Source organism: Panthera tigris, chromosome A3 (assembly GCF_018350195.1).
Source record: "Panthera tigris isolate Pti1 chromosome A3, P.tigris_Pti1_mat1.1, whole genome shotgun sequence".
NCBI classification, from domain to species: domain Eukaryota; kingdom Metazoa; phylum Chordata; class Mammalia; order Carnivora; family Felidae; genus Panthera; species Panthera tigris.
In genome coordinates this window covers 54,237,805-54,265,301 of record NC_056662.1, presented here as the reverse complement: position 1 = coordinate 54,265,301, position 27,497 = coordinate 54,237,805, and the positions used below count along the sequence as shown (strand labels likewise).

Here is a 27,497-nt window from a genome sequence, read left to right as displayed (position 1 = left end):
GAAACAAACCAGTGCTCCTCCATGCCTCAGAAGCCCAGCGTGGTGGGGTGTGGCCGGGCTGGGAGCAGGGCTCCTCGATCCCCAGGCCACCCCAGGAATTCATGAGAGGCCAAGGGGAGCATGCCTCATGGGAAAGTGTGGTCTTCCAAAATATGGTACAGAGACAGTGTGAGGAGAAGTCTGATTAACATTTGGTTAGTTACTGTTTACTTACAGTAGGTAAGGATTGCCAGAGACTGCCAGTCCTGTTGGGAAAATCAATAAAATTGTAAGAGGGGAAAAAAGATCACGTTATCTTTGTTGGAAAATCAAAACCACACATTGGAGTTCCAGGTGTTTTTGCTACAACAGAGAGAAGTAGGTGGTATGACTATAATGAAAGAAGAAATGAAGCAGAAGAGGGGCCAGGGGGTGGCTCAGTCGGTTAAGCATCCGACTTCGACTCAGGTCGTGATCTCGCGGTTTGTGAGTTCGAGCCCCGCGTCGTGCTCTGTGCTGACAGCGCAAAGCCTGGAGCCTGCTTCGTATTCTGTGTCTCCTCCTCTCTTTGCCCCTCCCATGCTCATGCTCTGTCTTTCTCTGTCTCTCAATAATAAATAAACGTTAAAAAAAAATTAAAAAAAAAAGAAATGAAGCAGAAGATATGTGGAAAAAATAGCCACAAGAAGAGTAGTGGAGTTGAGGAATGCCCACCCTGTTTCCTTCCCTAAAAGGTAGCAGACTTGCCTTTGAATTAGAAACATCGCATGGAGCCTGGACACCATGGGGTGGCTCAGGGCTTGGGGCTGGCAGGCATGGCAGCAGAGCCATCTTTGTGAGACGTCCATGAACCACTGTGCCTGTTCTGCATTCAGAAATTTCCCTTTGCGCCTTTGAGATCACACGGCAGTGGTCACATGGCCTCATGGCTACTCATGATACATTTCTTATCCCAAATCTTCATTCCCTAAACTTCAGCCCCACTTCAGCCTGGAGACGCGGGCCATTTCCATTCCCTAGAATCAGAGGAAAGGTCCATCACTTCTTTGGAGGGTTGGTACTGAAAGCGAGGATGGATTTTTGACGACCCCCCCCCCCCATAGTCCTGTTGCATTTCCCATAGAAATCACGTGAAGATCATGATGCATTTGCCACAGGAATCCTGCTACGCATCAGCCTCTTAACAGAAGTGTGCCTCTTGACTATTATGGATTAAACAGGCTTTTACTGGTGCGCGAGTCAGTGCCACTCCACTGGCTGTATGTGTTGGGTCAGTTCCCCGATCCGTTTCCGCCTCAGTTTCCCCACCTGCAGAAACGGGGGGGATGCTCACCTTGTCACAGGACTGTTGTGAGCGTTCCAATAAGGTAGATGTCAGTAGGGTCAGGTTCCTCCCTATTCCCAGACACCTGTCTCTTGAATTTCACTGCATCAGCAGCTACCTATGACATTGCTCCTGTGGAATAATGTTTCCCGGGTGCCAAAAGCTTGACAGGCAAGCTTTCTATTTTGGTGGCCATCTGGCACTGGTAAGGTTGTTGCCAAAAGTGTTCAAAGAGGACTTTGGCCCTCTCCTGGTAAAACACCTTTCTGGGGAAAAAAGAAATTCAAAGCCCCAACTCAGTGAGAGTACCAATTGTTATTCATAGAGCACTTCTTGTGCTTTATATTACAGTCCGAATTCCGGTACCTGTTAGGGGCTAAATTATGTCCTTCAATTCATATGTTGAAGTCTTAACCCCCAGTAAATCCATGTGTGACTGGATTTGGTACAGGGTCTTTTGAGAGGCAGTTGAATTAAAATGAGGTCTTTAGGGTGGGCCCTAATCCAGTGTGACTGGTGTCCTTGTAAGAAGAGGGAATTAGGACACCGGCATACGACAAAGGGAAGCCCACAGTAAGAAGGCAGCCATCTGCAAGGTAAGGAGGGAGGGAGGCCTCAGAAGGAACCAACCCTGCGGACACCTTGATCTTTTCACTTCTAGCCCCACAACTATGAGAATATGAATTTCTGTTGTTTAAGCACTGCCCCCCCCCCCACCCAAGTCTGTGGTACTTTGTTATGGCAGCCGGAGTACAAGGATACAGTGCCATTGTTGTCCACGTTATATGGGTAAGAGAAGAAAGACACAGATTAAGTAACTTGCCCAAGAGCTCTGGCTAGTAAGTGGCATAGTCGGGATTTTCCTCTGGGCTGTGCTGTCAGTCACTGTGCTGCCGTCCATCCCCCGCCCACCCCACCCCCCTTTCCAGAGTTGCCTCAAAGACTATTTGGGTCACAGTAGAGCAAAGCAGATTAGTTTTCCATGGTGTGGTTGCTATGTGGGATATTCCGGTCTTGATAGAAAAACGTAAGCTCCATACGGGCAGGAAGCATGCCTGTCTTGTTTTTCTTGGTCTCCCCAAAGTCTGGGAAGGTGCCTGGTAAAAACTTGATGGCTAAAGTGATTATTTTGTGCTTGAAAAGAGTCCGCAAAGTGCTGTATTCGTAAGTCGGTTGTAAAGTGTCTCCGACAGTGTATTACGAGGTCTAAAGTCTTACGTTGTCTTTTCTGCTGACTTTGACACCTTTCTGTGCCAATGAATGTTCTAAACCCTGCTCTTCTGTACGTATTTTCTTAAGTAGTTGTCATTACTCACAAACTTGAAAAGGTGTCTTAGAAAGTTACTTGTAAATGTTATTTCTTGAAGTGTTCATTACCAATAAAAACTGTCCTCTGCCTGGTCATGGCTGCCTCAGCATGCTGACTCCTTGATGAGGTGATGAGGCTTAGAATAAATACCCTGGTGCCCGGGCCTTCGAGACAGAAGTGTACTTCCGTGAACTGTCTGCTTTCTGGATTCTGAAGCTAGTGAATCACCCCAGTGCACTCTCACATGTAGCTAACCTAACCTAGGTTTGAAATCATACGGAAGGACTCATTTGATTATTTAGAGGTTCATGTGTTCATGTAAAGCAAGTTAACTTGTAAGTAGAAATCTAAAATTTTAACTTAGTCTGATATCCTGGTTTACTCTCGTGTCTCCTACACACTGAAAATGCTGTGGTATAAAAAACAAACAACAACAACAACAAACCGCCAAAGCCATTTGTTTCAACAATCTGCGTGTTCACTTGAAATGCCTGTAAGTGACCGCTTCACATCGCTGTGCTGTCACCCCACCTGTGATGTCCGAATGCCTTTCCGCTCAGGGCCCAGCTGGTGGTGCGGAGCCCGGCACGTGTCCCAGGGCAGTGGAGTCTTAGCCAGGGGTGGGTCGGCCATAGAAAGCAGTGCACAACTCTCCACAGCAGAGGAGGATCACAAGCCAGTGTTGTGTTCCTCTTGAACTTCTGTCCACTCAGCAGGGGAATAGAAGCAAAGGATCATTCTGTCTTTACTCCAGTTGAAGGCATAAAATGAGAGAGAGGTACAAGTTACCCATAAAAGTGCTTTGGTGTCATTTTGAGGGGAAAAAAAAATCTGCAAGTGGCCACAGCTTCTGTACCATGAAAATCTCCACACTAAGTTAGGGGCTTGTGCAGGGCTGGTGGGCAGGCAGCCATCCATTAGGAAAAGCTGGGGGACATGGCCCTGACCAACCAGTCTAGTGGCACACGGTGGCTCTGGGCGCTGATGTGCCCTCCTCCCCTAGGCTCACTTCTCAAGAAGGCTCCAGAGCTTTGTGCATGTTAACCAGGCTGAAACATTGTTCCCTTAGGGCTTTTCACACAGTTTTCCCCATGCACAGGAAGAAAGAAGGTTCACATTACAACTCAGCACTTAACTCCCTTATGTAACTGAAACAATGATACTGTGCTTGAGGCAGATTTTTCTTTCTTCTTCCCTTAAAGAAACCAAACAACTCAACACACACACACACACACAAGCTGGTCACAACCCATTAAATGATTGTTTTGATCCACTAGTGGGTTTTGAATCAACCTGAAAAATTCTGCCTTACACTTAACAGGTCAACTGATGGGTTTCTAATTGGCTCATCACAACATGTGGGAAAGGAGTCTCTCGTTTGGAAAGGACAGAATTGCAGGAAGAGAAGAACGAAAGGAGGGCATTGGTTTCTGCCATCAGGGTGCTGCCAGGCAGTTCTGTGGCTGGTTGAGGGGGTGGGGGGAGGGCAGGTCCTGAGTGTCCCGTGAGTGGAAGAGGCCGTAGGCTGGCCACAGGGGGAGCCAGGTAGGAGCCAGGCAGGTAGCTCTGCTTCTTGCCTAGTTCATTAGTCCAACTTCCCGTCCACTACAAGGCCAAAGACATCTTGTCTATGCTTTATTTTTCTCTCTGAGGAGCATAGGAATTATCTAAAAATATCACCTTTCGGAAGGAAACTAGCTTTCTGCTGTTTTGATCTCTTTTGCGCCGCTAGTACTCTTAGAAGTGAATGAGAGAGCAGGTGTAGGAATTCCCAGTTTTTACAAAGGCGCCCAAGGCCAACTGCCCAAGGCCACTGTCCTGCACCTTTTCCAGTGGTGGCTGTAGGGTGTGCTTGCAGTGGCTTTGTCCCCATGTGTCGTAGGGACGGGGAAGGCGTGTCCGAGCACCAGTGATGCCCTGAGCGTGCTGGCTGGCACCGTGCTCCGTGCCCACTGAGCCCTTGCTGTGTCTCCACAGGCCTCGGCAAGACCAAGAGGAAGACCAGCGCGCGAGACGCATCCCCAACCCCCAGCACAGACGCCGAGTACCCAGCCAACGGGGGCGGCGCCGACCGCATCTACGACCTCAACATCCCCGCCTTCGTCAAGTTCGCCTACGTGGCCGAGAGGGAGGACGAGCTGTCCCTGGTAAAGGGGTCGCGCGTCACTGTCATGGAGAAGTGCAGCGACGGTTGGTGGCGTGGCAGCTACAACGGGCAGATCGGCTGGTTTCCCTCCAACTACGTCCTGGAGGAGGTGGACGAAGCGGCCGCAGAGTCCCCCAGTTTCCTGAGCCTGCGGAAGGGTGCCTCCATGAGCAATGGCCAGGGCGCCCGGGTCCTGCACGTGGTGCAGACGCTGTACCCCTTCAGCTCGGTCACCGAGGAGGAGCTCAACTTCGAGAAGGGGGAGACCATGGAGGTGATCGAGAAGCCCGAGAACGACCCCGAGTGGTGGAAGTGCAAAAACGCCCGGGGGCAGGTCGGCCTGGTCCCCAAAAACTACGTGGTGGTCCTAAGCGACGGGCCCGCCCTGCACCCCTCGCACGCGCCGCAGATAAGCTACGCGGGCCCTGCGTGCAGCGGGCGCTTCGCGGGCCGAGAGTGGTACTACGGGAACGTGACGCGGCACCAGGCCGAATGTGCCCTCAACGAGCGGGGCGTCGAGGGTGACTTCCTCATTAGGGACAGCGAGTCTTCGGTAAGTGCCCCGGGGTGGCCGAGGTCTGCCCCGCGCAGGGAGGCGCCGGGACAAAACTGCGCGCCTGCGCGGCTGCGTATGTATATTGCGTAACGCGGCTGGTCTGCTCGATTCCCTTTCCACACTGCGTGAGCTCGCTGAAAATAGCGAAAGAATGTTTGGGGCTCTTGTTAACATAGAGCCCCAAATATTTGAGGCTCCGGTCAAGCTAGCCGAATGCGCTGTGCCTGTACACCTGCGTAAGGTTGCTGCTCTGTAATTGACTTAAATCTGTTGAGGGTGTAAGTAACTCAGCTGGGGGCTGTTGCCGTCATTCTCCTGCAGGTGCAGTTTCACGGATGGGATGGTAAGTAAAATGGTTTTCAGCTCACGAAGGTGGCTCTACTGAGATCACCCCTTTTCTGTTCTGCAGACTCAGACATCATTTTCTTTCCAGGTTTCCCATTGTGTTAATGACATCCTGCCCCCCTCCCAGGCCCTGGTGGTTGACTTGGTTTTCTTTCTGGGTCCTGGGCATGTCGGTTCTCAGCAGGAGGGGCCCCTGATTTCTGACACAGCCTTTGTTGGTTGGTTGGTTTTTCTTTTTAAACCATACAGTCCTACGGTCATCTCTGCTGCAGGCGGCACCATGGAGTTCATCTCTGAAAAGCTTTTAAAGCACTTATGAACAGAATTGAAAAGCAAAAGACAGTGCTTGAGAGAGAGGAGTTTGTGTTTGTGCACTGAATCAGAGGTATGGGGCCACTTGACTTGTAGCAGATCCCTTTCCAGCAGCAGACAGATTTGGGGTTTGTGTTTCAGGTATGTGGCTGAGCCTGTCTGGAAGAACTGGGCCAGTGTCACGTAGGATAACCTTTTCATGTGTACATTGTGGAAATACTCAACCGGTGTTGTAGATCTATTTGAAGATATGCCTTGATAAGATATGATAAGACGCCCCCAAAACAAGACTTCTTCTGTAGGTAGAATCCATTGTGGTTACATTGTATCGGTCCTGGCAGGTTTCAGTTTAATTTTTTAAATGCAAACTATAAGACTAGTAAGTATGTCATCTGTGTGTAATTTTGTGTCCTCTGGGAAGGTTGGTAGCACAATGAGTAAGTGCATACTCAAGACTCTTGTAGAGTGATCTTGGAGGAAATCAAGGCCACAGAAGTGTTTTTCCTCTTTTGAGAGACAGACAGCTATGATCTGTTTTTCGAGGCAGGAGGAACACCATGGTGGTAGAAACCAGACCCCTTATGGGGTCAGCAGGTCGCAAAGTTGGCAGTCGCCTTTGATGTGCTGCGGCAGGCACACCGGGCCTGGATATTAACTACATCTGAAAACTGAACTCTGAGATTTTCTTATCCACCCACCTGAGTTTATCATTTCTGGCAAGACATCAGATTGAATTGTTCTCACAAGATGTAAACTCTGTGCATAGCTTCCTTTTAGATCATGCTTGAGGCTTAGGAGAGCTAAGTATGCCACACTTTTAACTCTTTTGAGCAAAACTTAGAGGAAGCACTGGAAAACCAATTATGGAATAAGGTGATTGGTCCAGGGTACTTAAAGGATGAGTATAATCCAGAGTCAGAAAATATAATCTTGATTTAGAAATTTTGAGTTTAAGGGGCACCTGGCTGGCTCAGTCAGCGGAGCACATGACCCTTGATCTTGGGGTTGTGAATTCGAGCCCTGCGTTGGGCGTAGAGATTACTTAAAAAAAATAAAAAAATAAAAAAAAAATTTTGAGTTTGAAGATACTTCCTAGAACACAGAGGGGCCAGAGCAACCCCCAATGTGGAGATGTTAGCCCTCTTCATTGTTCTTCCTGTCCTAGGGCTTGGGGCCAGGGTAGATGAGAAGAGTGCCCTCCAGGTTGCTGGCCTTGGGATGGACCCACTACTTTTCTGTAAGAAAAACACACTCAGGTGGTGTCACTATCTGAACTCAGAGACCAACTCCTTTTCAGTAGGGAGGGAGAGATACAGGCATACCTCATTTCCTTGTGCTTCTCTTTGTCATGTTTCACAGATAAATTTGTTTTTCATAAATTGAAGGTTTATGGCAACCCTGTGACAGGCAAGTTTAATTGGCACCATTTTCTACCAGCATTTGCTCACTTTGTGGATCTGTTATGGTAATCTGCACTCAGTGATTATGATTCCTCAAAAGCTCAGGTGATGGTTAGCAATTTTTAGCAATAAAGTATTTTTTAATTAAGGCATGCACGTTAGTTTTTTTAACGTAATGCTACTGCACGCTTAATGGACTAGAGTGTAGTGTGAACATAACATTTCTATGCACCTGAAAGCCAGAGAATTCATTCGATTTGCTTTATTGTGATACTCACTTTACTGAGACGGTCTGGAACTGAACCCGAACCTGCAGTATCTCTGAGGTGTGCCTGTATTTATGTTATTTGGGTTCCATCTCAGCACTTGAATAAGCTCCAGTGTCTTGTTTGTCTCAGATTATTAGAGAATATGCTGACTTTCTAAATAACGGAAACATTGTTTACGTTGTATTTTAACCATTTTTATGGGAGCCTTTTTAGGTTTTCTGCATTCTGTCTTAACTTAGAAAACCGAACTATGACATAGTAATGGCATGACGTCAGGGGGATGGAGAGGGAAAGGGACCTGCGTCAGCCCTGCACCCTCACTAGCACTGGCTCCAGCTCGAGAGTGCCATGTGACCTGACGGTGTCCAGGGACGCCTGTCCCAGTGGCTTGTGCCATGACACGTGGCATTTTCTGATGTTGGGATGCCTGCTTTGTGCCAAAGGGAGGCTGCAAGGGGCCCCAAGGGACGTTGCTGCATTTCTCCTAACAGCAGACCTAGGTCTGCTTTTCTCACTCATATCCAGGTCACCAGAGGCTGTTGAGGAACTTTCTGGATGGACAGATAGACAGATCCATTCCTTATTAATCTTCTGCTGTCCGTTGACTACCTCTGCCTCTTGCCAGGGTTTCTCACGTCCTTTCCTCTCCTTCTTTGTGTCTTTTTTTCATATTAATTTTGGCATTTCTAAGATGGCAGCCTGGCTTTGAAAGCAACCACCAGACCAGTGTGAGCCCTTAATCTAGCAGCCATAACCTGATATCACATCGTATCATGCCAGAGTCAGAAAGGTTTCTGATGCGTTGGGCATACCTGCTGGACTTGGAGACATCTTCTTTTCATTTCCTTTTCTCTCTGGCAGTTTTTGGGCTGGGGACTTTCCTCTGACTGAGGTTACCACAGGACATCTGACTTCTAAATAAGCACAATAGCATTTTTTAGAGTGCATCTTCAAGGTATGTATCATGTTTTAAGATCTCCTGAGTGATTCCAATATAAATAAGCTAGGCTCTTGCTTGACAGTATCTTGCATTTAAAAATATTCAATGTTTCTCTATTTTGAAAAATACAAAATATACCCAAGTGTGAGCCCTAGGACACGTGTGCTTTTGGGGAAGGAGAAGTACATATTTTGGAAAAACAAACACAAACATGGCCACATCCTGTGATATCCAGGGTCCGTGAAGTCCTGGGTGTTTTCTGTCAGCCATGTTTTATCGAGGAAGGAATGAACAAACCAAATTATCCTGTTCGGGCTCTCTTTCCTGTCCTGAATCTTAATACTCATTCTTTGTGTTCTCTACCATCTTTTCTCCCTTCCTCCCCACTTTCCTTTCTCATCTGTAACTGTCATTTATCCCCAGCAGCTCAAGGTGAAACAGCCTCGTTTCTTAGTCTCTATATTCCATTATCCTTCCTGCACCTGCTAATCCCTAGCTCATTAACTCTAGAAAATTCAAAGTTCCTACCTGCTCATCATACATCCTTCTGTATTTGTCCATCCTTCTTCTGTGGATGCGGTTGGAAAGTGGTACTTACAGTTAAGAATAACCAGCGGTTAGGCTTCTGGATGAACTGTTAGTTGTCAGTAGGTTAGTTTTCCGTTTGCTCTCATTCAGAAGGAGACAGCTTATAGCGAGGATGCCATCACCCAAGGTGCCTAGCTGGATGGTGTCAGCCTGTAGTTAACAGAGCCGTTTTCCTCTGTAAGACTTTAAAAATCCCAGAGAGATCACCTTTCTTCCTCACATGTATTATGTTCCACAGTAGGATTTGGGGACTGATTTTTGGTCATACAGTACATTTGCTTCTGATAGAGAAAAGCTACCTTGCTGAAGATAACTGAACGTACATATTGTCCACATGGATAGTCATGTGTTTCAGTCCTTGCTGTTTTTTAAAAATCCATTAAGAGTGGGATGCCTGGGTGGCTCAGTCAGTTGAGCATCTGACTCTTGATTTCTGCTCAGTTCCAGATCTCCTGGTTCATGAGATACATCCCTGCATTGGACTCTGCTAAGCATGGAGCCTGCTTAAGATCCTCTCTTTCTTTCACTCTCTTTCTGCCCCTTGTTTGTGCTTGCTCTCTGTCTCCCACCAAAAGCAAACAAACAAAAAAGCACCGTAATTTTTTTTTTTTTTTTTTTACCAGAACTCTGTTTGGGGATGATATCATCACTTTGTCTCTCTAGATCGGTGATATTCAAACTGTACCGTGTGCTAGCATCTCCTTGAGGGCCTGGTAAAACAGACTGCTGGGTCCCACCCATAAAGTTCCCGACCTGGGAGGTCTGGAGCCCGAGAATTTGCATTATTAGCACATTCCTTGGTGATGTTGATGCTGCTGGTCCAGAGACCACACTTTGAAAACTGGTAGGCAATTTTAATGGTTTTATACGTATTTACAGCAATTGCTTAAACTCCATTTCTGCTTAATAGTACATTTCCAAGAATTATAAACATGCTTAAAGATGAACATTTTCACTCTTGGCGGAAAGATTCTTTTAGGTAGAACTGTTGACTCCTGTTGAGTGGAATTCACCTCCTCAAGTGCTTTTCTGTTTATTTTTTTTTTTTTCGCTGTTGAGAACTTGGTGACAAAGTGGCTGCATTTGCTCTGTGTTCCTGACGGAGAATGGGAAAGAGTTCAGTCCTCAGAGTAGAGTGAAGGCGCTTTCGTAGCAGTTCGGGGGATGGGGAGCTATGGAGTCAGTTCCTTCCAGCAGTGACTTACTTGCTCATGAGCTTTCTAAATCCACGGTCTGGCGCCCTGATTCCTAGATGGTTTCTCATAAATGGGTTGATGTTAAGAAAGAGTATAGGTTTTACTGTGATCCATGCATACCTACATCTTTCCAATTGCAAAACTTACAAGCTGCTTTTTGATTGTCAGGCTTTTTGCCCCGTACCTAATGGACACTTTAAGCCTAGATTTTTAGAATATTTCTCACTTTAACTATATCTGATTCTTCAACCCGGAAGGACCTGAACCATCATTTGGTATGGGCACTTCTCTCAGAGTTCACTGCTCCTCACCTGTTTCATTCATCCGACTCTTAGATGGCTCAGAGCCTTGGCAGTCCTGGATAGCACTTCAATATTTACCTTAAAACAAACAAATCCACGCTATTAACTGGCATATGTGAAAAAAGACAAGAGTCTTATTTGAAGCTATTTCTTAAAAGGTAATCAATCACAAATCTGCTCAAGGTGTCACTTGTAATTTTTTGCAGAACCAGACAAGGCTTCTCTGCTGTGCCCTTGGCCTTGGTTAAAGGCGTGGCGTCCCATTCTCTCTCCCTGGAAGGCGGGGGGGGGGGGGGGGGGGGGGGGGGGTGAGCTGGTCGAGTTAAGTGAGCACTCTGCCGGGGAGCTCCCGTGTCATCGCAGAGTGCCGATAAAATTGCATGTAACCAACGGACAAAATTACTAGCCTTTCAGTAATATAGAAGGCACCTGAGAATCTTAGAATTTCAGCCCCAAAGCCATTATTTATGATGAAGGGCTTTAAATGGAGTTTCATTTCTGCTGTGTTACAAAAGAAAGTAAACGTTACTCAATCCATTGATTTGTTTTTGGAGGGATATAAATGTCAAAAGCAGAACAGAGAGTAGTCTGTGGCCCAGACTCACCTGACTTGTGACATGTAAATGAAGCAGGTGCAGGTCAGCTGAGCAGGCCCCCTCAGGTCATTGGGAAGCTGCAGGTGGCCACTTTTCTCTTTGTGTTGCTGATAATTGCTGAGTGGCTTCTCTCTTGTCTGTACCTTCCTCTCTGTGTCCTAATGTGTCATCACTCTTTTCCTCCTTACACCTGAGTTCCTGGGTTCTTGGACTGGGCTGTCTCTTCCTCCAGACCTTCATACAGATCTAGAAAACTCTAGAACACAGCTCCCTTCCCCTGCACCCCCATCAATGTAATGTCCACACGTCTTTCAAGTCTCATTCTGGCCACCTTTGCTCTTGGGAAGCCTCTCCTGACCTGCAGGCCTGGGCCACATGCTCCCACATGTTCCCTGGGACACAGGGCAGTCTTAATGCTAGGGTGTCCTTGCCCCCCCGGACATGACAATGTTGCCCCCTTCAAAGGCCAAGTCAGCACAGAGAATGCATGTTGTGTCATGTTGTTGGCCATTGAATCCTACTACCTTGGTGGGACTCCCAAGAAATATTCTTTGCATTAACTGATGAATTAATTATCCAGAATGTGCATAATAAATTCAATATGGGAATCAGCAGCCAACCAGTACAGAGTGCTAAGGATTCCTGAGTTGTGTCTCTGTGCCTGTGTTCTCCTGGGGTTGTGCTAAATGCACTGTTGAGCTTGAATCAGAACCGTGGCCTCTGGCTTACTTTTTGCTGCCACGAGAGGGGTCCAGACACCATTTCTTCAGGCCTGCAAACATAGTAGGGAGGGAAATGGTCATCCAGTAACCACTGGCAACTGAAGAACAAGCCTTTCAAAGTAACACAAAAAATATGTCAAAGTAAATAATTTATCCATGAAGGTGTTCAGAAATATTTTCATAAAAATCTCTTAGATCATGAACTACCATTTATCTAAATATTTATATTGCTCTCATAGAAAATCACCAGAACCTGTAAGAAATGTTTTTCCCCAGTGTTTTAAAATATTTAACGCTGTAATGGAAAATTTTGAAAACTGGGTCAAGGAAGTTTTTAGCATTTAATATATCAGAAAGGCTTATGTGGAAAATACATGCTATACCAGTGTAAGCCTCTGGGTCGGTTGTTTTTTGGTTTTTTTTGTGTTTTTTTTCTGTTGTTGTTGTTAAACGATTTCTTTTTAGCTGTGGCTACAGAAATAGCTAAATAAAGTTGTCTTTTAGACTGAGATTGCCACTTGGTTTCTACAAGAAGTTAGGCTCACCTCTCAGTAATGTCACAATCACTCCACGAAATTAGCAATGAAAGAGAAGCACAGAAGTCGTTAGGATTTTTTTTTTTTTTTTTTTTGAACTGGGCATTTTTGTTTTGTTTTTAACACACGTGCGCAGACGCATACTGAGGGGCCGGTGAGGCTGCAGGCCCCAGCAGGTGCACGCTGGCTGGTCCATGGGGCTGTTTCCTGCTGTGGATGTGGTTTCTCGGCTGGCGAAGGAAGATCGCACACTCCACTTTTCAAGATTGTGGAGTGAGAGATGCTGAGGAACTGAGACAGATGGAGAAATGTTTAAATCTGGCTTTGGTCGACACTTGGTAAACATAAACGTGATTTTCTCATATGTAGGTAGGTGCCTGGACAGCAGGCTCACAACTCTTCTCCCCTTAAACAGAGGGCCCCATGTACTGCCTGCCAGGGGTCTTTACCACGTGCCCTTTGAAAGCTGATCTTTTGCAACTTACGGAAGGAATTTCACGAGAGGTGTATACATTTTGGTCTTAAGCTGCGTGCATGGAAAGTGCTTGCCTGGCACAGACGGTTTCTCGGGTGTCTCACTAATACTGCCAGTATTCAGATATTCTAAGAGTGCCCATTGGGTGTCCCAGCCAGAGCCAATCAGGATCCTTGTAGCATTTTAGGGAGATCGAGAAAAAAGTGATTCATAGAAAAAAGTCGAGTTTAGGGATCATTGTTGCCTGACCCCAGGCCAAAGGAGAGCAAACATTTTTGGTTCGGGAGCTGTGTCTGAGCCACGTCTCCAACTGCCATGTGTCCCTACCCGCCTCCCCCCACCAGGAAAAACCTTTAACGAGGATCACCAGGTGTTGCAGATGATCTGAAGAAAATGTGGAGTTCTTTTGTACCACTGCTGTGCCCTCACTAGGAGGCGATGCTCTGGGCCCTTGTGACCTTCCCGCCCCACCCCCCACCCCCCATGTCCTCACCCATCCTGATGCCTCGGATTCCTCTATCACGTTCCTGCTGTCCCCACCAAAACTTCACAAACCTTTTTAGACTAGCATATAAACTTTATTTAAGAAATGTTTTTTATATGACGAAATGTACATTACAGAAAATTCACCGTTTCAACCATTTTTAAGTGCAGTGGCATTTCGTACGTTCCCATTATTACGCAACCATCACCATTCAAACTTTTTCAACCTCCCTGATTGGAACTGTGGACCCATTAAATACTGACTTTCCACTTCCCCCTTTCCCTAGCCCCTGGTGACTTTTTCCTTTCTGTCTACCTTCTGTCTCCATGAATCCGACTACTCTAGGTACCTCATGTGGATGGAATCAGACAGTGTCTGTCTGCCCTTTTGTGTCTGGCCTATTTCACATAGCATAATGTTCTCAGGGGTTCATCCATGTTGTCGCCTGTGACAGGATTTCCTTCCTTTTTTGAAGCTGAATGATATTCCATTTTATGCATCTACCCCATATTGTTTATCAATTCATCTGTAGATGGGGTAATGGGTAGCTTCCACCTTTTGGCTATTTTTAATGATGCTGCTGTGAACACGAGCGTGCAAATATCTTTTCGAGTCACTGCCTTCCATTTTTGTAGATGTGTACACCCAGTAGAGGGATGGCTCGATCAAATGGCAATTCAGTGGTTAATTTTTGGAAGAGCTGCTCTCTGTCTTCCACAGCGGCTGCACCTAGACATTCCCACCAGCGGTGCACAGAGTTTCTCCACATCCACACCAACAGTCGTTACTTTCTGTTTTTTGGAGGTTTTGTTTTCACCATAACCACCCTAATGGGTGTGAAGTGAGTGACAGCTCACTGTGGTTTTGATTTGTATCAGCACGTAACCTGTTAATCTCAGCTGCACTGGTTGCTTGTGTGGGGATGTTTCTTGTGGCACTCTCGCTAAACAGCTCCTTACCGTGGCCTCTGGTGGCATGGCCAATGTGGGGTTGAGTAACAAAATAGAGCCACCCCCATAGAGCTTCTAACACAGAAAGCGGTTCTTAGGAATTGCTTGATTTTTATCAGTTAGGTCCGTGAGTGGAATTGTGTGCAAACTGGCCTGCTCACTCCCTTCTTCCTTAACTCTCTTCACCTTTTTGAAAGTTCCCACCAGATTATAGTCACTGGAAATCCTACAGAATCAAGCCTGAGTAGTTCCACAGACAAACAGGAAAAGGCACATGTAAAATTTTCCTCAGCCTCATAGCAGTAATTCTCAAAGTGTGGTCGCTCGCTGCATCAGTGTCACCAGAGAACTTGCTAGAAATGCAGAATATCAGGCCTCCCGCAGACCTGCTGAATCTGAGTATCTGGGATGGAGCCCCGCACCCTCCGTGTGAATGAGCTCTCCCAGTGATTCTGATGCTCAAGTTTGGGAACCACTGAATTATGGCCTAGGAAATTGGTTCCAGCCCTTTTGAGCAGCAGTGTGTTCTATGGCAAAATTCGGAACTGAATTTTTGAATGCCATTTATTATTGATCATTTACACTGGGCATGACATGGCAGAAAGACAAAGAGTGAGCAGGACAGTATTCTAAAAGTCTAACCTCTGAGGTATTTACATTTAATTTTAGGAACTACGTTTTGGGAGGCAGCGAGGGATAGACACACACATACGGGTACTAACTTGAAAATGGGGCACCTGGGTAGCTCAGTCGGTTAAGCATCAGACTTCGGCTCAGGTCATGATTTCGCGGTTCGTGAGTTCAAGCCCTGCATCAGGCTCGTGCTGATGATAGCTCAGAGCCTAGAGCCTGCTTCGGATTCTGTGTCTCCCTCTCTCTCTGCCCCTCCCCTACTCATGCTCTGTCTCTCTCTCTCTCTCAAAAATAAATTAACATTAAAATTTCTTTTAAAACAATGGAGAGTAAACACTGTCATTTAAAGATTGGGTTCTGTGGTTGATGATTTATGTAGAAATGTTTATTTCAGGAGGTAATGAGAACGATAATGTTTGATCTTGTCACAGGTGGATTGGCTTTAGGCCTGTGGAGTAAATATTTCAGAGACACATTTAAAGAAGAACAGAAAATGCCAATGACGACATAATCTGATGCAGAAACAAAGAGAGTAGTATCAATTGACAGCTAGTGGCCTAAGTATAGACAGTGAGTCAATTTTGATTAAAAAAAGGCTATATTGGACAACCAGGCCAGGTGATTTAACAGAATGATAAACCTGAAAGGAAGCTTTTTTGAGATAAGAACAGAGAGTATTGATCAGTGAATACAATTTTGCCTCTAATCCATAGGTTCTCAGATTTTTGTGGTAAAGGAACTACTTTTCTGGGCAAGGAGTACCTTCCTTAAAGAAGTAAGAAAAGGGAAATATCCATTTGCCAAACAAAAGGAAAGAATGATGTAGCTATTGACAAGAAACCAACAAGGTGACCTCTATTTGGAAGTGGAGAGAGTATTAAATATACATATAAATCGTTGATAATCAAAAGCCAGCATGACCGGAAATCAGTCCAGAGTCTACCTGGGAGACTTGGCGAACCACACAAAGGACAATTTCAACTCCCCAAAGTGGAAAAAAAAGTAGAAGTTTAAGAATCAGGAGTGCTTGGGAGCAAGGTCCTACCTACCCTCCCATTATTTCTTCCCACCCACATGCTTAGAAGAAAATCATATTAGTACTTAAGCTATCAGGGATGGAGGTAGAAATAAAGGATATTACAGATTGTTCTTGACTTTATTTATTTATTTATTTATTTATTTACATCAATGAGAAAATAAGGGTTAAATCTTGAGGAAAGGAGAGTATTATTTGACCAGGGCATCTGTTTTATAAAAATGCAAAGTGCTTTTCAGCAAATATTTCAAACAGTGGATATCAAGCTGATGAACCTGTAGAAACAGTATCAAAGAGGGTGTGTTCTTTAGTTTTCTTTTCTAAAAGTGATCGCTTGTGAGCAGAAATTGCAAAGAGGTGAGATGTGAGAATTACCTAAAGAAATGAATAATGGAAGAGATGGTCAGAATTGGAAATTTGTAAGTCAGTACATTTATTTATTTTTTTAATGTTTATTCTTGAGAGAGAGAGTGAGACAGAGTGTGAGCAGGGGAGGGGCAGAGAGCAAAGGAGACACAGAATCCCAAGTGGGCTCCAGGCTCTGAGCTCAGCTGTCAGCACAGAGCCTGACGCGAGGCTCAAACCACGAACTGGGAGAACATGACCTGAGCCAAAGTTGGACGCCCAACCGACTGAGCCATCCAGGGGCCCCAAAGTCAGTACAGTTATTGAACATCTACTCTGATCCCAGTGTGGACATGTGGAGTTAAATCAAGTTCTCGTGGGGCGCCTGGGTGGCGCAGTCGGTTAAGCGTCCGACTTCAGCCAGGTCACGATCTCGCGGTCCGTGAGTTCGAGCCCCGCGTCAGGCTCTGGGCTGATGGCTCGGAGCCTGGAGCCTGTTTCCGATTCTGTGTCTCCCTCTTTCTCTGCCCCTCCCCCGTTCATGCTCTGTCTCTCTCTGTCCCAAAAATAAATAAAAAAAAATGTTGAAAAAAAAAAATAAATCAAGTTCTCGTCCTTAGAGGGATTATATTCAAATAGGGGGCCTAAAACCTAAACAAAAACAATGATGACATATTAATAAAAGCCCAGAGAGAGGTTGATTTTCTACCAGTCTATTAATTGTCCTTATATTCCACTTGGAAGATAACTTCCTGAAAAAAAAAAGTGGGGGGTAAAATGAATTGCTTATCCCAAATGATAATTCTTCAGAATCTCTGGTTCAAAAGCTTTGAGAATAGAAAAATCATTCCTTCAAGGAACAGTCAGAAGGAGAGAACAAGAAGACATGGTCTGATGTTATAATATTTGAAAAGTTAGCATGGCGTTCAGCCAAGAGAAATGGAACCAAGTAAGTATAGCGTTTGGAGAAGGACAGGGAAGAAAATGTGGATAATGGGAGGAATCTCAAAGATGGGAATTGAAAGGGGGTAGGGGGGACGTTGGGAATTGAGGGCAGATGTTTCAGAATTGAAAAGAAAGTATAAGACTGTATCTAGTTAGATTTTAGTGCAGCCAAAGAAAGTTTAACAAACATGGTATCTGTGATGGCTTAAAAAGATGTCCACTGGGGCGCCTGGGTGGCTCAGTCGGTTAAGCGTCCGACTTCAGCTGAGGTCACGATCTCGCGGTCCGTGAGTTCGAGCCCCGCGTCAGGCTCTGGGCTGATGGCTCAGAGCCTGGAGCCTGTTTCCGGTTCTGTGTCTCCCTCTCTCTCTGCCCCTCCCCCGTTCATGCTCTGTCTCTCTCTGTCCCAAAAATAAATAAACGTTTAAAAAAAAAATTAAAAAAAAAAAAAAAAGATGTCCACAAATTCTTGATTGCCTCCCCTTCAGGAGGAACTGCACTTAATGACTCACTTCTAATGAGCAGAATGTGGTAGAAGTGATGTTAGGTGATTTCCAAGACTGGGTTGTAAAAGGCATTGTGGCTTTGCTCTTTCTCAGATCTCTTGATCTTGAGGGAGTCAGCTGTCAGGTTGTGAAGAGACTCAAGGGCTCCTGACTGGTACATGCGAGCAAACCTGGTCCTTGGAAGCAGCTCCTGAATCCCTAGTTAAGTCTTTAGATGATGTCTTGACTGTAGCCCAATAGGAGTTGAGTGGTTCCAGCTCAAGTTTTAAGGCACTTCCAAATTCCTGAGCCACAGAAATTGCAAGTATAAATGTTCACCGTATTTAAGCCATTGAATTTGGGGGCGATTTGTTACACAGCAATAGACAAGTAATATGGTACTCCAGGTAGAAAACAAGACTATAAGAAAGGCGACAGTACAAAAATGACAAAATTCAAGAGACACAGCTTTACCATTTGTTGTTCAAAGAAGGAGCAAACAAGTAGCTGTCACGTTGGTAATGTTTATTTTTCCTCTGCTGGAAATCAGGAGACCTCAAAGATGCTTGGTGGCAGATAGTTCAGCGGCTACCTATTGAGTGCTTACGTATCAGATCTGGTTTTTTCTCTAGCATCCGTAAAAATGAACTAGAAATGAGCCTTTTGGTTCAAGGTGCTTGGAGCGTAGTAAGAGAGACAGATGTAAACAAGGATGACCACGTGATCACGAGTGAAGTAAAATGTGATTCTTCTGGGTTGCCTGGGTGGCTCAGCCAGTTAAGTGTTGACTTCAGCTCAGGTCATGATCTCATGGTTTGTGAGCTCAACCCCCACGTTGGCCTCTGTGCTGACAGCTCAGAGCCTGGAGCCTGCTTTGGATTCTGTGTCTCCCTCTCTCCCTCCCCCTCCCCCTCAGAGCTCACGCTCTATCTCTCTCTCAAAAATAAATATTAAAAATTTTTTTTTGGCGGGGGGGGCGCGCTTGGGTGGCTCAGTTGGTTAAGCATCTGACTTCGGCTCAGGTCATGATTGCGAGGTTCGTGAGATCGAGCCCCGCGTCGGGCTCTGTGCTGACAGCTCAGAGCCTGGAGCCTGCTTTGGATTCTGTGTTTCCCTCTCTCTCTGCCCCTCCCCTGCTCATGTGTGTGCTCGCGCTCGCTCTCTCTCTCTCTCTCTCTCTCTCTCTGTCAAAAATAAACATTGGAAAAATTTTTTTTTAATTTTTTTTTAATGTGATGCTTCTGCAATAGAAGATAGACCTCTTCTAGTTTGTTTGGAAAGTTAAATATTCTCTAGAGATTCTAATCAAAAGAAATCTTTTAAAAGTTGGCAAGATGCTGATTGCTGTGTTTATAAAGTTTCATAAAACAAACTTAAAGAAGAGCCCCTAAATGGTGGTGTTCGCTTAATATTTCCCCAAAGATGTTGTACTCCTGACATGACTGTAGTTTATTAAACTGTTCCAGTCTCTTCCCAGTTTCAGGAATTCTATCTGTTTTGCGGTTGAGAAAACTGAAGCAACAAACCATTGGGAAATTTGCCCAAGGTTGTGTTGCTAGTCAGTAAAGGAGCCAGAATATGAACCCAGGCAGCCTGGTTCCACAGCCTATAATACAACCAACTGTCCTCCTTCTCAGTTAGTGTGACTGTATTAGAAACCTGGAGTCTGAACAAATCACGACTTGCCCAATGTCACATGACCAGTTTCTACCTGTGTCATAGTGGACTGATTTCTTACAGACTAACACTTCTGGTGAAAACAACTAGAAAAGCTGGACAAAACCTTGAAACAAGCAAAAAGCAACCAAGAAGTAGCCTTTCAGGAGCCTATGGTGCTGGGGGCAAAAATTAGAGGTCAGGGCCACCAAGGAGGCATGGCCCCAGAAAAAAAAAACAAAAAGCCAGGCCTTTAGTATGGACTCTCCAAAGTCTACATACTAGAAGCCCAAAGCAAACCTGAAATAAATCACACTGTCATTAATTCTGTTCCTCATTGTATTAAGGTGTTCTGTGCTACCTTCACTGATTAGAGAAGCAAAAGCAAGTAAATCTCTGGAAGACAGTATCAGCCTTACAAACCTCATATCAATATGCAGCATTCAAATTAAAGTACCAAAAGATAAGGCTGAATTACCAAAAACAAAGAGGGGAGAAAAAGAGAATAGAAACAGACCTACAGAAACCCAGATTTTGAATGTGTAAGTGTGGTTTTTAAGGTGAATGGATTCGTAGTTTCAGGAAATTCTGCAAGATGAATTTGAGTAGAGAATTAGAAGTAATAAACAAAAAGAGCAAAGTGAGAATTATAAGACCAAAAAATACAGTAATTGAAATTAACAACTTGGTGGGTTTACAGTAGATTAAACACAGCCAAAGAAGGGATTAGTAAATGGGATGACAGCTCAAAGGAATAGAAATTTTAGGTTTCTAAAACACACACAAAAAGAGAAAAGCACAAGAGATTTTGCTATGGACCGATTGTGTGTGTGTGTCTCCCTTTATCTCTTGCAAAATTCACATGCTGAAGCCCAGTACCCAATGTGATGATATAGGGTGGGAGGAGCCCTCATGAATGGGATTAGTGCCATGAGAAAAGAGACCCTAGAGAACTCTCTTGGCCCTTCCGCCGTTTGAGGACACCATGAGAAAATGGTTATCTATGAAGCAGGAAGCAGGCCCTTACCAGACACCAAATCTGCCAAATCTGATCTTGACTTCCTTGTCTCTAAAACTAAGAGAAGTCCATTTCTGTCTTTAAACCACCCAGCTTATGGTATTCTGTTATAGAAGGCTGAACTGAGATTTATAGGACCAACTGAAAGGTTTACCGTACACGTAACCGGTGTCCCAAAAGAGTGGATGGTGAGGAGGAGAGGTAGGCAAGAGGGGGAAGCAATATTTGAAGCAGTAAATGCCAGTGCCACATGACTAGTGGATAGCCGGGCCAGGTCTAGCTTCAGATTTATCGTCTTCAAAACATTTTTCATTATGACACATAGCACCCAGAAAATGTCATTTAAGAAGTATGTGTTTAACCCAGGTCAAGGTCAGGAAATAGGACACTGCTGGCACTCCAGAAGCTCCTGCCCACCCCCATAGTAGCTTCCTGATTGCACCACGCCTCCCACTAGAGATAACTGCTACCTTTGATTTTATGATAATCATTTTCATCATTGGTTAAACCTACGTGTATGTCCCTAAACAGTCCATTTTAGCTTTGCCTGCTTTTGAATCCTGTGGATGGTATCATACTGCAGCTATTGTTTTCTCATTTTCTTCTCTTGGTCCGTACTGTATGAGATTTATTTAGTCCACGTTGATACGTTATGGGACCTGGTCTGGATCACCTGGCGGAAGAACCAAGTGGCACTCGGAGATCTCGGAAGGCGGGAGGTTTATGTTACACCTGTGGGCTCAGAGATCACTCTCCAGAGGTCTGAGCCCCGAGCGTAAGCAGAGGGAACAATTTGTAGCCTGTTACTTCTGCATTCTGCATTAGTAGTAATTTGGCACGTGAAGCAAGCAGGGCAGGAAGAAGAACCCGGAAGGGGGGTCTTCAGTGGGGGACTGGAAATTTCTCCGTCAGTCCTATTGGCCATCTTATAACAGATTTTTCCCTGTTAGATCGATTTCATTGTGTGATGAAGTATATACCTCATCTATGTGTCCATTTTCCTGTTGGTGGAGATGAAGAGTGTTTGTACTTCAACGTCATTATGAGTAATGCTGCTCGGACGTTCCTCAACCTGTAGCCTAGTACACATGTGCACGCTTCTCTAGAGCACTTGTCTAGAACACCTTCCTGCAGTGGAAGTGCAGGGTTCTTAAGAATGCCTGCACTCAACTTCTCCATGATGCAAAAACGGTAGTGCTGGCTTCTACCCCCACCAACCATGAAGACTTCCCAAGTCTGGCACACTTCCCACCTCACAATCGCTGCGACACATTGGCCTCCCGAGGAGGGACACTCAACAGGCTTCCGCTCTTGGGCCCCGTCATGGAAAGCTTGTTTACTACCTCATGGGGGCCTGTGCCTTCCGATCAGTGACACCCCAAAACAAAAGCGTGTGTGGAGAGAGAATGCGGGGCTGGAGTCTGTTTGGGTCCTCTTTTCTCAGTGTAGGTATTCACACAAAACCCTGTTAAGGTTCTTTGACAAGCTTTAAGTGAGGGTCCAGAGCACAGCACTACTGGTCGAGGGGAGCGTGGCATGGTTTATTTCACCCAAGTCCGCCGAGTCGTTCCAGAAAACCAGCCTGGAAGGACCATGGAAATGTGGACAAGAATGGCGGCACTGCCTTCCCAGGGGTCCTCCCCTGCCTCATGAGCTTTCTCTGGAGGCAGAGTTGTTTTGACTCTGGAGCCTCTCCATCTCTGTCGGGCCCAGGGAATTGGCCCAAACTGAGGAAAAGAGATGTTAGAGCACTCTCCCCACCTGTGTCCCAGTGTTTCATCGAGGCAGTTTTGCACAGCAAAGTCTGGAGCAGGGGCGGACCCCTTAATTTTTTTTTTTAATGTTTATTTATTTTTGAGAAAGAGCATGAGCAGGGGAGGGGCAGAGAGAGGGAGACACAGAGCCTGCTGTGGTACTCGAACTCACAAACGGTGAGATAGTGACCTGAGCCGAAGTCAGATGCTCAGCCAGCTGAGCCACCCAGGTGCCCCGAGGCCGGACTCCTTAGAATCAGGAAGGCATTCACAGCCTGGAGGTGAGGTTGGCCATGGAGCTCCCTCCTTCGAGGGGCTACTTAGCCCATGAGTCATGTTCATACCTTTTTCTCATGGCTCTGAACATCTGAGAGCGCTGCTGGTAGTTGGCCCAGATCTCATTTCTGTTCTCAAACTGTCTCAGCATCCCCTGGATGGCTCAATGAAACACAGATGGCTAAGCCCCACCCTGGAGTCTCTGAGGTAGCGGGTCTGGGGCGAGGCCTGAGAATTTGCTTTTTCTGGCTGATTCCCAGGTGACACTGCCACCGTTACTGGTCTCGGGAGCACACCTTGAGAGCCACTGGTCTAGCTCCTCTTCAGGCTTCATTTAGTGCTGGTTGTGAGAACATGTAACTGCGTTTTAGTTCGTAGGTTGGAAATTCTACTCAGGATGCATTGAGAATGCCCCAAATGTTCAGCATTCCTGCTTGACATAAACTTGGTTCGTTCTGTGTCCTTAACTTTAAGCTTAGTTTCTGCTCAAGAGCCCATGAAGTTAACAATTAGCTTCTCTGCTGCATCAGTTTTACTGGCGTTAACGCACGCATACACGTGACGCGCCATGATGTTACATTAAGGAGCTTAAATTAGAAGCAAATCTCCCTGGTCAGAAAGTCATCTGGTCGTTTGGCTTAATGAAAATTGGGTCTGTCATGTACTGACCCTGACTCATGTACCGCCTCCACGACGATGCTGCTCTGTGAATTGAGAAGTATCTATAAAACCAGCGTAGGGCCCCGCTTGTGCTAAACTGTAAAGGTGAGGTGGCCTTCTGTCTTCTCCGAAAGACACAGACTCCTGTCCCAGAGTACATATATTTCAATGAAATTTACTAGAAGCTTGAAACTAAACCTTGCTTTAAGGAAAACGTGAAGCCCTCGGGAGAGGGTTGAGTGGTTCATAACTTGTATGTACCGTTGCACGCGGTTGTGGTGTCCTGATCCGCTAGGACTAATAACTTGTGACAGCCACAATGACGCCAACACCGCAGGCCTCGCTCACGCGTGGAGTACCCGTCAGGCCGCACCTGCTTCACTCTGTTCTTTTTTTAGAACAGTACACAGCCACCAGCTTGGGCGATGATTCTGAGGACACTGACGCTAGGCTGCATCTATCTAGTTCGGTCCTGCGAAAACAGTCATGATTTGAGAATTATGCAGTCAAGTGATTGCTTAGAACCAACGCTGTCTTGTGCTGTTTGCTGTTTAGAATATTACGTTGATAGGGTGGGTTGACCGGATCATCTGTGACATCAGGGTTCGTGATGATTTGTTTCTAAGAGGTCTGGTGTGGGAAATGCTCTTCAAGTTCTGTGTCCTCCTCCCCACCCCCGACCCTTTAGTGGCCATGATTCTGAAAATCACATGTAGCCTGAGGCTGAATTGGAGAGAACTCTTCCTGTGTCTTCCTGAAGGTTCACCCTGTTACCACTTGATGTTCCTCTGGGACCTCAAGCCCTGGGATGAAGTGTGCAGATAAGATGGGGCTTTTCCCTCAAAGGTTTGTTTCTGCTTGGTCTGTTTGAGACTGAGGGATACATAAATACAAACTATGAATACAGTTGTCTCTTGATTCTTTTATGATAGCAGCTGTGACTGGTGGGTGAGCCCCGAGGTGCTTTTACAGAGTTGAATGTCCCCAGACATCCATTTCCCTGAGCTGTCATTGACTTCATGGGATTTCCACTTGTCTTGCAAGATTGGCACACTTTGTATCAAATGTTTGTAAACTCTGTGTAAGAGACAATGGCTGAGATGCTTGTACATTTTGTCCCCATGGGAAGGACACAAAGCTGGGTGGGTCCTCAGCAGCAAGAAGGTGCTGGGTATTGGGGAACACTGAATCCTGCTTTAGGAATTCAGTCACCAACTGTAGTAGCCTTGGGGCGCCTGGGTGGCTCACTCAGTTAAGTGTCTTGATCCTGGCTCAGGTCGTGATCTTGCAATTCATGGGTTCGAGCCCCACATTGGGGCTCTGCTCTGGTGGTGTGTAGGCTGCTTGGGATTCTTCCTCTCCTCTCTGCCACTTACCTGCTTATGGTCTCTCTGTCTCAAAATAAATAAATGAACTTTAAAAAAAGAAAAAAAGAACTGTAGTAGGCACTCACCATCTGTATGGCGAAATATGGCAAAATATGGCGGTGGAGAAGACATGGTCTACCTGGCCTAATGCATAATGAAGGAATAAGACATGCGTGTAAATTATTTATTACAGAGAAGTTACTAGAATGCACTCTGCTTCTGCCACTGGAAGCTATTGCTTTATGCTATGTGGCCAGATGAGGAGGAAGAACTTCTCTTGATTGAGAATGGGGAGGCTTCCCAGGTGGAAAACCTTATAGCTGAGCCTTACAGGAATAGTTGTCCAAGGTGGGGGGACAGGATGGCTCAAAGAACAACGTGAACAGATGTGAAAATGGCACTAGGGGTGGGACATACTTTCATCTCCTTCATTTTGATCTGTAGGCAGGGGCCAGGAGACACAGCCCCGATGGGCTGTGGTGGGTAGTAGGGTTTTATTCTGAGGCCGTTGTGGGAGGTCAGCCTCCTTCCACTCCCCTCCTCAGCCTCACCAGCTATTTAGTGCCTCAGAAGAGGCAGGACCAATTTTAATAAAAATAATGGTATCTTTCTAAAAATGTATTCAAAGGTAAGCAAGGCACTGACATAATCACAAATTTAAACATTTCTCAGGAAAATTTGTGCTTAAACCATAGTACAGCCACCCCTCCCCCCACCCCCACCCCCAGGATATTACCAACCATGTTTAAAAGGTAAGCCAGAGTTTTCAACTGCTCTTAAAGTATTTATTTTTAAATAGCTTAGAATTTGAAAATTTTTGATGGCTTAATTTCTGATAGTCAGCAGAAAGGAAATCTCTAGCTGCTGCCTATATGCAAATCCACTTTTTACAGATTCCCAGTTTATCCCAAATAGGTTGGGAAATTTGAAAAGATGCAAGTCTCTTCAGCATCCGGTTAACACCGGTATCCTACAGGCCCTGGAGTCTCCGGTTTTCACACTAAAATCTATTTGGCACTGAAGCTGTACTAAGCAAAATGCAGTTTTGCTCGGGGTCCGGACACGTGAACCCTGGATGGCCTCCGGGTCATCCTCAGCGTCAGGTGTCGCAGAAGACACCGCAGGAGACCGGGCTCCTGTGCTCGCGGGTGGTGGCGATCCCCGTCTCCTGCGCGTGGCCCACCCTGACTCGTGTTCTGTTTCCTCCCCAGCCCAGTGACTTCTCCGTGTCTCTGAAAGCATCAGGGAAGAACAAACATTTCAAGGTGCAGCTTGTGGACAATGTCTACTGCATCGGGCAGCGGCGGTTTCACACCATGGACGAGTTGGTGGAACACTACAAAAAGGCACCCATCTTCACCAGCGAGCACGGGGAGAAGCTCTACCTCGTGAGAGCGCTGCAGTGACGGCCCCTGCCACAGCCCCAGCCACCTCTGGGCCCTCAGGGCCGCACTCACCTCCCCAGAGCCGAGCGGACCGGCCCCCAGAAGAAGCCGCACTCACGGGCCCTCCCGCAGCGGGCTCCGCTCCGTCCGGTGGTTCATCATCGTCTCTTGGCTTCCTTTGCCTCGTTCATCTTCGCGTGCAGGTCGGTTTGTTTGCCACTCGCCTCTCCTCTGCCGCGCCGCGCCCTGCCACCCACTCTCCAGCTGCCTTCCTCCCGGCCAGGTTCAGGGGTCGGGAGGCGAGGAGGAACGTTCCTTCACTTTATTCCTGTGCAACTGAAAACAGCCTTCGGGTTGTTCACGCTGACAGAACCCCTCATTAAAAAGACATCGGGCACGGTTTGAATGCACCAAAGCTGCCGTTAATTATGTGAACTACAGTACGCTCCGAACGCGGGGTCCTCGGGCCCTGGGCTCCCTCTCCGGCCAGGCGGCACCTGCGAGGTCCCCGGTCCTGGCAGCCCTGGCTCCGTGCCCCTCGCCCCTGCATGGCTCCCAGACTGTCCAGGGAGAGTGGACGCGCTTGCGGGTAGCAGCACCAGAACCACCAGATGAGACAGTCGCGAGGAAATTCCAGTGCCTTCGGGGCTATGCTTGCAATAAAAGAAATTTCCTTGAAAGTCCGTCCGCAGAAGCCGGACCGGTGACTCCGAAAGACAGAGGTTGTGGTCATTTCCCCCAGATGTGCCATCCGCATAGTGCTTTTTCCTCTTGCCCTTCGGCTTGTTTAAATTTCACAATTATGTATTTAATTCTCAAAGTAATATGTATCTGTAGCCATTTGTTGACACTAATACAGATGATTAAGGAAAACAGCTGATCTTTGGGGAAGGGGAGCTACCATACACTTACACACACGCACGCACACACACACACACACACCATATATATATATATATATATACACACACACACACACACACACACACACACACACATACACACGTATATACACACACAGGATGTGTGTGTGTATATACATGTGTATGTGTGTGTGTGTGTGTGTGTGTGTGTGTGTGTGTAAGAACTATTTGCTTTACAGGGAATTTTTCAGGGTTTACAAGAGAATATGTGATTGGTAGTTAAAAGACACACAGAATGTTTATGAAGAAATTGCATTTTTTTCTTTACATTTGAACTTCTTTATAGTTGAAATATACAGTCTTGAGATGGCACATTCCTACAACTGAAGAAGGGGTCTCGAGACCTCCTAAACTTGCATACTCAGTTTTTTGGATATTGTAATAAAAAACGTATTATGAGAAGACTATGTGTGTATTGATCTTTGGGAAAACTCAGACTCAATACAGGGAAGCAGTCGCTCTAGCATTTACTGAACACTCAGTGCCTACAGGGAAACATTTTTAGAGAGGAGTCTAATAAATTTATTATTTGTGTGTTTTCTTTTTCTACCACCACATCTTTGTATGTTGAAATAATAAATTTGA

The 27,497-nt window shown here is 46.0% G+C and overlaps 1 protein-coding gene across 3 annotated transcripts in view; it reads left to right on the top strand.

The window, feature by feature from the left end:
* The window catches only part of NCK2 (NCK adaptor protein 2), a 152,577-nt gene extending 125,617 nt beyond the window's left edge, over positions 1-26,960 (top strand). For all 3 annotated transcript variants that reach the window (XM_042981066.1, XM_042981067.1, XM_042981065.1), the window contains 2 exons: positions 4,590-5,311; positions 25,816-26,960. In XM_042981066.1, the coding sequence (XP_042837000.1) occupies positions 4,590-5,311; positions 25,816-26,010 (917 nt within the window). In that variant the 3' untranslated portion in view covers positions 26,011-26,960. The remainder of the gene's footprint in view (positions 1-4,589; positions 5,312-25,815) is intronic.
* Positions 26,961-27,497: the final 537 nt, after the last annotated feature.